The sequence below is a fragment of the Rhagoletis zephyria genome, unplaced genomic scaffold (assembly GCF_001687245.7).
Source record: "Rhagoletis zephyria isolate East Lansing unplaced genomic scaffold, Rhagoletis_zephyria_1.1 Rzeph_scaffold_00001, whole genome shotgun sequence".
Classification (NCBI taxonomy): domain Eukaryota; kingdom Metazoa; phylum Arthropoda; class Insecta; order Diptera; family Tephritidae; genus Rhagoletis; species Rhagoletis zephyria.
Window position 1 is genome coordinate 2,050,410 of NW_016157085.1, and position 14,007 is coordinate 2,064,416.

General features: G+C 35.2%; 1 protein-coding gene across 13 annotated transcripts in view; it reads left to right on the forward strand.

The window, feature by feature from the left end:
• The window catches only part of grh (grainy head), a 364,785-nt gene that overhangs the window by 42,912 nt on the left and 307,866 nt on the right, over nucleotides 1-14,007 (forward strand). For all 13 annotated transcript variants that reach the window (XM_017614481.1, XM_017614256.1, XM_017614404.1 and 10 more), the window contains one exon: nucleotides 10,420-12,376. In XM_017614481.1, coding sequence (XP_017469970.1) covers nucleotides 11,067-12,376 — 1,310 coding nt within the window. In that variant the 5' untranslated portion in view covers nucleotides 10,420-11,066. The remainder of the gene's footprint in view (nucleotides 1-10,419; nucleotides 12,377-14,007) is intronic.

Sequence of the window (14,007 nt, forward strand, 5' to 3'; positions counted from 1 at the left end):
CGATTTCCAATTATTGACATCGCAATAATGGCTGCGCATTCATTGCATTTCGTTTTTTTTTTTTTGCTCAATCGGCTTTTATTTGTTGCAAACGTTGATATGTGCTGAATTGCTTGCTGCTGCTGTTTTTTTTTTTTATCAATTGCTTCATTTTTTGCTTCAATGTGTGTACGGCTGGCCATTTGGGTTGTTAGTCCTCATTACTGGCATGTGAACTGCAATTGCTGTCGTTAGATATGTTATGTATGTATGTACATACATATATCAGATTGGTTAAAAAAATCTACTATCTTGTTTTTCAAAATACTTTGTCAAATATTTTCGGGACAATGAAAAAGACGCAACAAATCTTCAACTTTGATATTTCAGAACTCGTTTTTAGGTCAATGTATCGGAACTAACGATATATATTTTTGAAGGAAAAGGCTGTAAAAAATTCACTCCTTCAAAAGTTATTCAAGGTTAAAGTGGACAAATGGGCTATAAAACTGCATAGCCAAAATTCTGAATAAAACTTGTGAAATTTTGATAAAACTTTGCTGATTTTCTTATGGTATGCAGCTTTATAGGCCATTTAATTCGACTTTATAGGCCATTTAATTCGACTAGGAATGCCAGTTGCTGTCAAAATTCGAACGTTTTTCTACTTTACTAAGACCTGGCGAGGTTTTCTAACTAAGCACGTCGTTAAACTTATAAGGTACAGTATTACTTGTCGGAAAATCTCCTGCTTTGGAGCTAAAACGTGACTAAATTTTTTTCATCTTTGAAGATTTTTGGCAGGGCTTGGAATTCACGCGATGCATTCCAGTTTGTCGATAAATTTCCTTAATTTGATACATATCGATAATTCAATGAATTTTAAAAACGCAGAAATTCGATAACTCAAGAAATATTGATAAGTCGACAAATTGCGATAAATTTCGATAACTGTGCGTTTCGAGCGCTCGATAAATTTTGGCGACTCAAATATTTATAAATATCGCTGTAAATTGATAACTCGATACACCTTCGATATCTCTATAAATTTCAATAAATCGGTTAATTTTGATATCGACAAATTTCGATAACTCTGGCAGCGCGATAAGATTCTATACAACCTTTAAATTTCGATAACTTGATATATTTTAAAAATTCTAAAAACTTCCTTTCAATAAATCGAAATTTTCTGTAAATGAATAAATATTAATAAATCGATAAGTTGGGAGAATTCGATTTCGTTAACTCTATAATAATAATACAATTTTAATAAATATCGATAACTTGATAAATTTCATTGAGTGGACAAATTTCGATTATCCCATAAACTTTTATAGCTCAATAACTATTCGTAAATTTCGACAACCAATTTTCTGTCTATAAATTTCGAAAAGCCAACGAAAAGCCAGTAAACATGAATAACTCGATAAATTTGGATAACTATAAACTTCGATGATTCTATAAATTTCGTGTTATTTTTATGGAAAATAGAAATTCGCGATGAACGACCACTAAATCTTAATACTAAGGGCTTTGCTTTTTTTTTTTTTTTTTTTTTATTGAAGTTAGTTGTCCGAAGCAATATTGGACGAACCAACTCAACCGACGCTAAGACGAAAAGTCTTTTTTCACTATCCCGAGCAATGAAAAGAAGGTAGTAGATTTTTTGAGCCAGTCAAATGTACACATATACATAAGTGCTCATCCACTTGTTAACTGCTCATAGGACAACCACTTGTCGCACTACCAACAAAAATAATAACAATCAAAGCGATTGCTTAGCAAAACATGTGCAAACATTGGCGGACATTGAACTCCACAAGCGGGAGCTGAAACTAAAGTCACAACCACGTAACCTCCACCGCTACATGCATAGCATTTAGCACAAAAGCTGTCATTAAAATCAAGCGATGAACGAAAACTAAAATAAATTAATTTTGAAAAATAAAATAATGAAATTTACAAAAAAAAAAATAAAATTAGTTTGCTATCAAAAATATTTTTCTCATTAACTGGTTGCGCTAAGAAGCAAACAAAAAATGAAACCAATAACCAGATTTTTCTCATTAACCGGTGGGGGTGTGTATCGCTGCTGCCGCTGCTGTTTCTTGGTTGTTGAGTCAGGCTGCACCTCATTCATGTATAGAATTGAAATTGCCGTACCGCCTCTGCCTTCGTGACCATAAGTTGAGTGAGTGATGCGCGCCAACCGCAAGCACCTGGCGTTGGCAAAGCATTTAATTTGTTTTGTAGTAAAGCGTGAAGCGAGCGCGCGCCTTCGAAGCTTTGTTTTGGTATTTGAAATTAAATTTCTACAACTCTTCGTTATTTTTGTTGTATTTTGCAAACGTGGCAGGCAGGCAGGTAAGCAGGCAAGCGAGCACATTGCTGTCAAACCACATAAAAAACTTAGCGGCGCTTGATTTCTGTTGGCTGCTGCAAAGTCATTAAAGACGCTATTAGCTATACATATTATTAGATTTGGTATTTGTGTATATCTGCTGGGGGATTTTTTGCAGTTTATTTTATTTGCCATTGTCTGCCGAAGGCGACCGCTATTAGAAAACCTTTTTTGTTTTTTGTTTTACTTTTTGTTGTTGAGTTGAACCGGGCTCGAACCCAGGCCCTGCGGAGTAGTAGCGCGCACTGCTTACCACTACACCACAACGGCAGTAATAAGTTTTATAAAAATTAAATTAAATTAAAATATATATATCTATATTTTTCTTTTTACAATAATAAAAACTACGAGTTAAAAAAAAATTAAACCAAAGAAAAAAAAAATAAAATTATGAAATAAGTTTCTCATAATTAACTGATAAAAAAATATCTTTGTTTTTATCACAATAAAATTTTAAAATTAAAAGAAAGTTAAATTAAAAAACGGAGGCCAAATTATATTCAACAATTTTTATTTAGCTTGAGGCCGTTTTTATTGTAAGGTGCTGTGGAAAAAAACTTTTCATTAAAAACGGATTTAGGCTCAATAAAAATTGTTGATTATAATTGTTATTATGCCAAAACATAACAAAAAAATATATATATATATATATATATAAATAAAATAAATTCCTTTAAATGAAATTAAAAAATATTTGTTTTAAACAACAAAATCTAAAAACTGAATTAAAAATAAATAAGTTAAATTAAAAAAAATATATAAAATTTCTTGGTTAAATAAAATCTAAAATTTAAAGTGAAAAAAATAATAAATAAAAATCAATTTCCAAAAATTAAATTAATTTAATTTTATTTATTTTATTTATTTAATTAAAAATTAAAAGAAAATTAGATAAAAAATAAAACCGCTGCTTTGCTCACTCGGCCATTGCGACGTTTGGAGCAGCACGTGCAAAATGATGTACATCTCCATTTGGAACACGCTCAAGTGCTTTCCATAAGAAGAGATTTTCACCATAAAAAATTTGCAAATAAACTTTTTATGTAAGACCTTCGAAGAGCAACAATAAAAAAGGAAAAATAAAATAAATTTCTAAAAAGTAATTTAATCATATTAAAATATATAATTTCTGTAGAAAAGATATTGAGATTAACAAAAAAATTATAATACAAAAATACATAAAACTTTCTAGAAACTAAAATGAATAAAAATAAATATATGTATATAATAAATTTTTCTTTTTTAAAGAAAAAAAAGTAAGAAGTACACGAATTAAAAAAAAAAAACGCTGCCTGAGGATTCGAACCTCGGATCCCTAAAAGAGCGCGCCAATGCTTTGTTCACGCGGCAGTGGCGACAGTTGGAGCAACGCGAGCAAAATCATATTCATCTCCATTTGGAACAGGCTGAAGGGTTTTCTATCAAAAGCGCCTTTCGAAGGTGCGAAACTAACATTTTTTGTAAGACTTTCTTGCCAGAATCACAAAAATCGTTCAAACTATCTCACCTACTGTCTTTGAATTATTTTACAAGAGCCTTACAACTATCTTAGCCAGCATTGCTCGGTTATTGTAGCATTTGTAAATTAAATTGCAATTTCGTGTATTCTGGCACTTGATACGAAAGACTTAAGCAGCGAACTTATTTGCCGTCTATGCGAACAGCATTGATTTGCAGTGGTGACACGACTTCTTTTATGTACCGCTTTGCTTGTTTTACAAATTATTTGAAGTTTATTGTCTTAAGTGTGTCCAATTAGAGATTTGAATGGAATTTTCGGTTTTTTGTTTTTTATTTGAATCGAATGTATGCTGCTTTGACACAAGTTTTGTATGCATTTAAAGCCAAGGGCATATGAGAACGAAGTTATACGAATTGGAAAAAAATCTAAGAAAACTTTACGCTTTATTTTTTTATAAGGACAGAAACAGAAACTACATTGAGAGGCATTTCATATAAAGAGCTTTGACGCCATAAGAAGTACACTCAGAGAAAAATTGTGTTCTAAAAGCAATATTTAGACGAATTTCCCAAACTAAATGTTAGTATTTTCAAACATTTCCAACTACTTTAAAATTTTTTGGTTTTATTGAAAAGATGTGAAGTGAGGTAACTTGAAAAGGTGCCCTGCATAGCAAGCTTCGGTTTATTTATGTGAATTCAGCTTCTTTTAATTTCATATATATTTATTCATTTACTAAATGTAGAAATCGTAAAAGATTTTTCAAGCTAGTTGTATTAGACTTCTTAAACGGGTGGAAACCCTCCTACAAGCAGTTTAGAAATTATGCCCTTTTCAAGACCATTTATATTGATACCTACAGTGACGAGCAAAACTGTAACATGATGTAACACTTTTTATTTCAGCCACCGCTATCTTTCATAGTTCTAACGACTTTCACACTTTTGTTCTATATTCTTATTGGTACATCCCTACTCCCGCTCTCATAACGATTTGAGGTCAATCCAACAACAATAAAAAAACCTGGAGACAAAAATGAAAGTTAAGGCAAATGTTACAGTTTTGCACTCATTCTCAGTTTTGCATTTTACAGTTATCTTTTGCTTAGTTGGAAGTCAGATGACTTTTTTCTGTATTGTAATTTATTCAAGAAGTGATCACCAATAAATAATATGGTTAATCAGGAAACATAAATGTAAATAATAGATTTACTGCGAAAAGGCGGGACCGTAGGGAAAGTGGCAAAAAAATGTGGAGTTTGCCACATGAAAATGTTAAGACTGAGAAAAAATATAGCCTAAAGTGTTACTAAGGACAAAGGAAGTCTGTCAAAATATATTACAGTCCGATATCTTGTGAACTTAGTAGCAAGTAACGCTGCAGGCACTACTACAGAAGCGCTTAAGGTAATAAAATTGAATGCAAATCAGTAGATAGTGAGGCGAAAAGTTGCCAAATTGAGCAAAATGGATCATAAAAGAAGAAAGAAGCAAATTTGATCAAAATACATGCGAGAGTGGGGCAGCGTTTTGCTGCATCGCGCGAAAACCGGACCGTTGCCTATTGGGATATGTTAGGCCTTACATAACGCAATAAAAAACACATTTTTAAGATTTAATTGAGGCTTATGTGGTCTGACAAGACTAAATTAATAGCTTTTAAGCAGATGGCCGGGCATGGTATTGGAATAAAGGCCCAAATTAAGCCTAAGCGCATCATGTAAGGCAAACTGTGAATCACAGTGGTCGGTCAATATTAGTTTGGGGTTGTATTTCAAAAATGTTGTTGATCCGTTTGTACGTATTATGCGTAAGGAACAGTATCTGTTCATATTTCAACAAAATTTGCAAGATGTAGTCGAAAAAATTAGAGTTTCTGCTGAAAAAGCAACCAAAACACACTGCACATGTTCGCAAAGACTGGAACAAAAGCAGAAATTTGCTAATTTGAAATGACCTCCACAATCCGAGGACATGAATCTCATCGAGAATTTGCGAAATCAACTAAAAGCGCATCTTACTAAGTATCCAAGTCCGTCCAATGGAGTACGTGAGCTGTGAAAGCAAACCAAGGATATATGGGAGGCTATACCTCCAGAATTTTTACAGACATGCACATTAGGTATGCCAAATTGCAACCAGAAATTAAATAAAGCAAAACCATACCGAACATTGTGTTAATAATTCTTTTTTTTTGTGAAAATTGTCAAAAAGTTATTAAAAATACATGAGTGCAAAACTGTAACATATGCCTTAATTTACATTTTTGTCTGCTGGTTTCTTTAATGTTGTTGAATTGACTTCAAATCGTTATGACAGAGGAAGCAAAGATGTACCAATAAAAATACAGAACAACAGTATGAATGTCGTTAGAACTTGGAAAGATAGCGACAGCTGAAAGAAAAGGGGTTACTCCATGTTACAATTTTGCTCGTCACTGTACCTTTTAATGATTCATTTCAATTATTGCATAATTTGAATTTGATTTTTTAAACACACCTCAAAAATATTCAGAATTTTCAAACTGATTATTTCTTAAAAATCTATTCTATTCTATATTATATGTTCTATGGTATGTTATGTTTTGTTATTTTATGTAATGTTATATTATGCTTTGCCACGTTATGTTAGGCTATGTTATGTTATGCTATGTTATGTTATGCTATGTTAAGTGTTGTGCTATGTTATGTTATGTTGTGTTGTGTTATGTTTTGTTGTTATGTTATGTTACGATATTTTATGTTTTGCTTTGTTGTCATGTTATGCTGTGTTACGTTATGTTGTTCATCACTTTTCACCTCAACTCACCACACATCTCACTTCAATTCACTTGAACTCACCTCATCTCACCTCAACATTCAAACTATCATCTTTTCTCAGTTCACCTTAACTCACCTCATTTCATCTAAACTCACACCTCACTTCAACTCACCCAAACTAATGTTATTTCTCCTAAACTCACCGTATCTCAGCTCATCTTACCTCACCTAAACTCACCTTAACTTATCACCTCCCCTGAACTCACATCACTTCAATTCTATTCACCTTAACTGACCTCCACTTCTCTTAATTTTGGCGGTTAAATTTCAACACTAGAATTTAAAATAAACTCGATGCATACAACTGGTAAATATTAAATTTCAGCCGGGTTCTGAGCTACATGCAAAATTTCAAGTCTCTAGCTCATCGCGAAGTTGCTTAAAAGCTGATTGCAGAAATCTGGATAACAAAGCGAGACGATGTAAACGTGGCAATAATAACAACGAAGTAGGTTCCGGATGTTTTTTTTCTTAAAAGCCTTAATCCACAGCTTAACAGTTTTGTCACTCCCCTTTGATGAACCACTTTGAACCCTTGACGAAACTCGTCAGGCATCTAAGGTGTATGTATGTATATGTAGTATATAGTTCGTTTACAGCCTTCATTATATAGTTATACCTCAGCCTGTAAGAAACTACAGGAGTCCGGTAGCCGAAATGAAAGGCTCAAGGTAGAGTTGCGAGGGAATGTCCTCCTTCCAGCTCAGTTTTCTGTCGAGAATGAAGCCAAAAAATTTTGCCTTCTTCTCAAAGCTTAAAAGGCGCCCATTTAGTTCCAGCGGAGTTACCTTCTCGAAAAAGTCAGTCGACTTTGGCTTTCATGTTGCATACTTTTAGGCACACCCGTAAACCAGATTAGTGGAATTGAAAATTTATCAATTTAAAGTTAACTATGTATTAAGAAGTGATGAAAATTTAAATAAAACATATAAATAAATAAAGTAAATTTTTTGCACACCATAAATACGAAAAAGTTCAGCTAAATTCAAGTAAATAAACTGTTATTCCTTTAGTTATTGTTGTTCTATTTATTTGTAGACACGACAGCACACCAGCATTTAAAACGGTTCTCAACAAAATATTTGCATTTCGTGGCACATACCCCATTATCTGTGTATGTCCCATGTGTATGTATGTAGCTGTGTGCCCCTATTTGACTATAACGCTCCAGGCAATATTCGCGTTGTAGAGAAGCTGGACATAGTTTTTTTTTTATTCTTTCAAGCGACGCGAATGGAAAAGCTCAAGATTGGGAAGAATGTAGTGGAGTTGGCCGCTGTTGTTGGTGCCGTTGGTAGTCAGCATTTAACACGCTGCACATAAATAAGGCGACAAGCGCGACATGGCTTTGTCGTGGCACCACAATACTGTTAGCTGGTTGCTGTTGTTTTTGTTGTTGCTCATGCAAGACTTTGTTGCAGCAGCCGCAGCAGCAGCTGTGATGCTGTTGTTGCTATGTGTTTTATGCAAATTGTTATTGCCGCTGCTGCTCCTAGCGCTGCGGTCACTTTAACTAGCTTACACGCGCGGCTAGTTGGTTAGGCTGATAACTTTGGTGACTGCGATTGTTGTTGTTGCTGTAGCCGCCTTGTTCGGTTGGCTGGTGTTCATTGTCGCCTATGGCATTGCAGGCATATTTAAGTGTATAGTCATGCAATGTTGCTGTTGTTGTTGTTGCTGGTGCTGTTCTTCTCGCTGCTATTGTTAGCGATACTTTTTCATTGTTGCTAGTCATTATTTACCATTTTTGTTGTTGTGCTGCGCTGTGCTGTGCTGCGCTGTGCTGCTTTTGCAGCTGCTATTATTTTTGTTGTTGTTGCTGTTGTGGTGGTTCACTTTGCAATTGTTATTTACGAGCTTTTCGTGGCATTCTTGCACCCAGTCTCCAGTCTAGAGTCAAGCAAAAATCGCCATGCCCTCCCCTCTCTGCTACCACACCACGCTGAACGATTGCTGGTAATTATTATATTTCTTCGCTGTATTTCATTTGTTGTCATGGGTTGTTATTATTGTTTTTGTTTTTGTGCTTGTCTTGGCTGCTGTTGTGGTCCAAGCGTTCGTGCGCTGGGTGCGCTACGAATGCGTAGGTAGTGGCTATTAGTTTTGTGCAACTTTTTCTATTCTCTATTTTTTTCGAGTTCCGTTTTTGTTTGTTGTTGTGCTTGCAGTATCAGCGTAGACTCCTGGAGTCAATACAAAAGAATTTGGCCACCAAGTGCGCCAGCAGCAGCAGTTCTTTTTGTATGTATTCTGTTACTTGACTAAGCGACGGTAGCTCATTTATTTCACATTCCAGTTGTTTTGGACTTGTGTTTTAGCGCCATTGTTAACAGCGGGGTGGCGCTCGATGGTGTACGAACAAAAAGCAAAAAAAACAAAAAATAAAAGAATAAAACAAAAAATAAAAGAATAAAACAAAAAAAGTATAATTATGATGAAAGTGCGATCAAATTCATTTATTCTGCGGTCCTCCATAAGCGATTACCATATACAAATTAAAAAATTTTTATTTTATATTGAATTAATACATTTTTTAAGAAAATGGTACCAGGAAAATTATTCACTAAAACGGTCCTATCTGACAATCTCGTTGTCGGTCACACAACAAACTTTGTTAAGCAAATTTTAGCCTTTTAGTAATTTTCTTCCAGACGCTATATTTTCTAGAGGAAAATGAACAAAAAAATCTCAAAAATCAATCTTAACTTCTAAGTGTTTCAAGCTTGCACTTTACTACACTAAAATTGAATGGGCTACATGTTTTTTTATCCTTCCAGTGTCTGTTACTGTGAAAATTCAACCGTTTTTCTAGGTTTGAAGAGCTTTGGCGATTTTTTTCAACTTACAAGGTACAATGTTAAATACTTACCGGAACTAAAACGTGACTACCAAATTTATACCTTTGAAGTACTTCAGCAAGGCCTGGAATTGATTCGAAATGTTTTAATTTGTCGACAAGTTTTTATATATCGATAACTCGATGACTTCCATAAATACTAAAATCCGATAACTAAATAAAGTTGGACCACCAATAGATGAGCATTTTGGGGACTCGATGAATCTCGGTAAACCAAAACTTTACACATCTCAATGTAAACCGATACATCGATAACTCGATAAACTGAAGATAACTATAAATTTCACCCGATTATTTTGACATAAATTTTAATATCTACCGACAAATTTCGATAACTCTTTACACTCTGGTAACTCGATAGAATTTGATAAACCGATAAACAGTGAAAACTCGATATACTTCTGTGTATATCCTTAAAAATTTCGACAGCTCGATATACTTTTCAAATCCAAAAAACTCGCTCAGCTCAGTAGAAAAATGTATTTGGCTGTAAAATTATCTTAATAAATTTCATTTGGTAATATTATTTAAATTTTCGTGTCATTTTTACATTCAATGCATTTATTTTAATGCATAGGAGGCAACCCTACTAAATAATGTTTCTTACTATCGCTCGAATATTATCACAAAGTTTTTAAGGTTTGCTGGGTAGTCATTTTGGTATGTATCTTGTACCCAGATATCGAAAAACATAGCCCTAAAACGATTTCAGTTGCCAAAAACTTTTTAGATTTTTGCTAGGATACTGAAAATGGACTTATTTATCAGTCAATTCCTTAAAAAAAATACAAATAAATTATTGTTTACAGAATTTAAATTAGAGATTTATATAATCTAATATTAGATTTTAAATTTTCACTCTTGTAAACATTGAATTTAATTCCCCCTTATTTCTCTTTCAGGCTGTAGCATCATTTTCTGCTAACAAATTATACACCAATCCGTTCTTATTGCCGCAATTGCCCACAACAGCTGCCGCTAATGCGCTCTAAATAAAGCGAAATACCATAAGTGCCATACACAAACAAAGAAAAGCCGTTAAAACGTAACGCAAAGTAACGCAACGCAACGAATTCCGTCCACATATACTGAGATTCTTAGTGCCGTTTACAAAAGTAAAAATAAAATCAAAAAAGTTTTAAACAACAAGCAACGCATATAACTTTAAGAAATTAGTAATTAAGGATATAGGACATAGTCAAGAAAAGAGCTTCCAAAAGTTAAACGAAAAAGACAAAAATTATTAGCAGTAAGTTTAAAGTAGCACTAAATACAAGAAGTAAAGGGGAAAACATATTAACTTAGAAAGCCATAGAACGTAAAAAAGGATCAGCGAAGCGTAGCTTAGCAGCATTGAAATCATTTGAAGGCTTAAACGTACATGAAAGCTCTTACCAACGACGTGGCACACGTGAAAGCTTGTCATTGCGCTCGAAAGCTCTTGCAACGTTCAAAACGAGTATAAAAAGCTGCGCGAAAGCTTCGCTCAAAACCACATCTATACCACTACGCGTGCTTCAAACTGGAGCTTAAGCATAAGAAGCATAAGATGTCCGCATCGCCCGCCACCACTAGTGTCATCACCTCAAACGAACTTGCCATACAACAGCAGCAACAACAGCAACAGCTCCAACAACAACAGCAGCAACAGCAGCAACAGCAGCAGCAGCTTCATCAACAGCAGCATCTACAGCAACAGCAACAGCAGCAACATCAACAGCAACAGCAACAGCAACAACAACAACAACAACAACAGCTACAAACGCACAATTCCCCAACACGCGTCTCACTCGCGTCTGGTGCTGTATCTGTCACTAACGTTGTAACCACCACCTCTTCAGCTGCAGCTGCTGCCGCTGCCGCTGGCGCCAACGGTTTGTCCCTCATGCATCGCTCACCGGATAGTCCACAGCCCGAGTTGGCCACCATGACGAACGTAAACGTACTCGATCTGCACACAGACTCCTCAAAACTCTACGACAAGGATGCAGTTTTCATCTACGAAAGTCCGAAGGTGGTGTTGCCCACAGTGGGCTCAGGTGGTGCGACGGTGACCAGTGATGAGCATGTGATTGATGCGCGCATGGTTGCCCAATTGAATGAACAGCAAGCAGCTGTTGCCGCTGCCGCTGCAGCGGCCGCCGCCACAGAAAATCAGCCCTTGGCCAAGATCGAATTCGATGAGAATCAGATAATACGCGTAGTTGGACCGAATGGCGAGCAACAACAAATTATTTCACGTGAGATTATCAACGGTGAACATCACATACTGTCACGCAATGAGGCTGGCGAACACATACTGACACGCATCGTTAGCGATCCGACAAAATTGATGCCTAGCGATAATGCTGTCGCTGCAGCGATGTTCAATCAGGCACAGAAAATGGCCAATGACCATGGAGTCTATCAGACTTCACCATTGGATGCATCAATGTTGCAACATTATGAGCCGGATAGTGTTGTCAAGGCGGAGGTGGATATATACGATGACCCGAAGAAGCCGCCGGGTAGCGGAGGTGGCGGCCAACAAATACTCTATACTACAACTGGACCAGATGCTGGAAAGCAGCTTTCACATTTGCCTGTAACAACGAAGCTGGAATCGGATATGTATCCAACAGACAAGCATATCGATTTGATTTACAATGATGGCAATAAAACGGTTATCTATACGACTACAAGTGATCAGAAGGGTCTAGAAATTTACTCGGGTAGTGATTTGAGTGGCCTGGTTGCCGATGGACAGGTAGTGGTGCAGGGTGGATTGCAGTATGCTGGCGCAGGAGGCGCAGGCGGTCAGCCTGTTTACATTGTGTCCGATGGTAGTTTGCCGCCAGGCGTCGAGGGACATTTGCAAAGGTGAGTGGAAATTGGCTTTTATGTTAGATTGGAGTTGGTGGGTTTCTTTCTCATAAAACAGAAAACATCTCTGGTTTGTTGTAGTGTGTCACTTTGTCAGCACTGTGAGTAGGCTTGTCAAATTGGGACCATATCAGTTTTACCCAAATTTTTTTTTTGGATGGGTCCAACTGCTTGCCAAATATCTTAAAAAACTCGTTGATTACTGGCATAGGCAGAATTTCACCAATCAACTTCGGCGATTCTCTGAACTCCGTATACGCTATAAAAAGTTGTACCCACTGGGTATCTAAAGGGATATCAAGTGATCGAATTGATGGACTTACTTAAATGCAGGTCTATAAATCAGATATTTTTCTTTAACATCGTTGTTAAAATATTTTAAATGTCACTAGAAGAGCGATTCAAATGTATACTTAATAACAAATGTATGTCTTTACATAATATGTTATTTTTTATCATATACGAAAATTTAAAAAAAAAAAACAAATTATTGTTAGTCAAACATACATATTTCCAGTATATCGGAGAATCTCGAAAGTTTTTAACCGTAACTCGAATAAATTAATGGCAAACCCGTAGCGCGATGATTTTTCCCTCCGCCCGTTGGCTCCTAGACCCGGAAATTTGTGAAGCATATATTTACCTTACTTATTTATGTACATAAATATACTTTATAATAGATATGTGTATGCAAATGAGTGATGTATAAAAATTCTACAGCGGAATTTTATTTTCTGCTACGATTTTTCATGTCTGACAGGCCCAACGGACCTCAGATTCGGTTTAAAAGCACACACCACTTTTTTCTGTGTGCTATGTATATTATCTATGTATATACTAGCTATTATTCTGATATTTTTGTTTAACTGGAAATCTTATTTTAAGTATAAAAGCCAGCAAAAAATTCACTTACTGCCGTCAAACGCCGTTTTCTTGAATGGTAGGAAAGAATCCATTTTGGTAGGCAGCAAAAAAAGTTTTTCAGTGGTAAACCTGACTGCCGTACGCTCTGATATGTATATAAGTACGCCACAATAAATTTTTTAAACCCCTTTTCAATAAAACATAGACCGATTTGAAGGATGTAACTTCGTCAAATCCCGAAATGTTATCTCCGATAAATATGGGGCGTGGAATATTTCGCATACGCTACGCTATAACTATAAATATATATACTAGGGTGGGTCGATTTTGTATGGGGGAAAATGAAAGTCATTTGACCGTATTGTAATAGTAATATTATGATGTCTTAGGTCTAAGCCAATTGTTATTGGCCACGAAAGATTAATTTAAAACTTATCTTTAGCCCGCCCTATTGAATCAAATTGTATGAATTTTTAAAATTGAACTTTGGCTTTTAATATCTATGGTTTGCATTAATTGTTATAAACAGGACGATATATCAAATTAAGGGTTATTAAATTTAGTATCTCACGTTCATTTATCATTTTTCAATAAGTCTACACTTTTTTAAGGTATTAAGATAAAACTTACAAAAACTATAATTTTCCTTTATGAATTTTCAATTCTTCATTACTTCAGCAACCAAGTGAAAAATTCAAAAAAGTGAGACGAGATATATTTCAAACGTTCTAATGTTTTCGGATGTTTATATAATATTAAGTGGG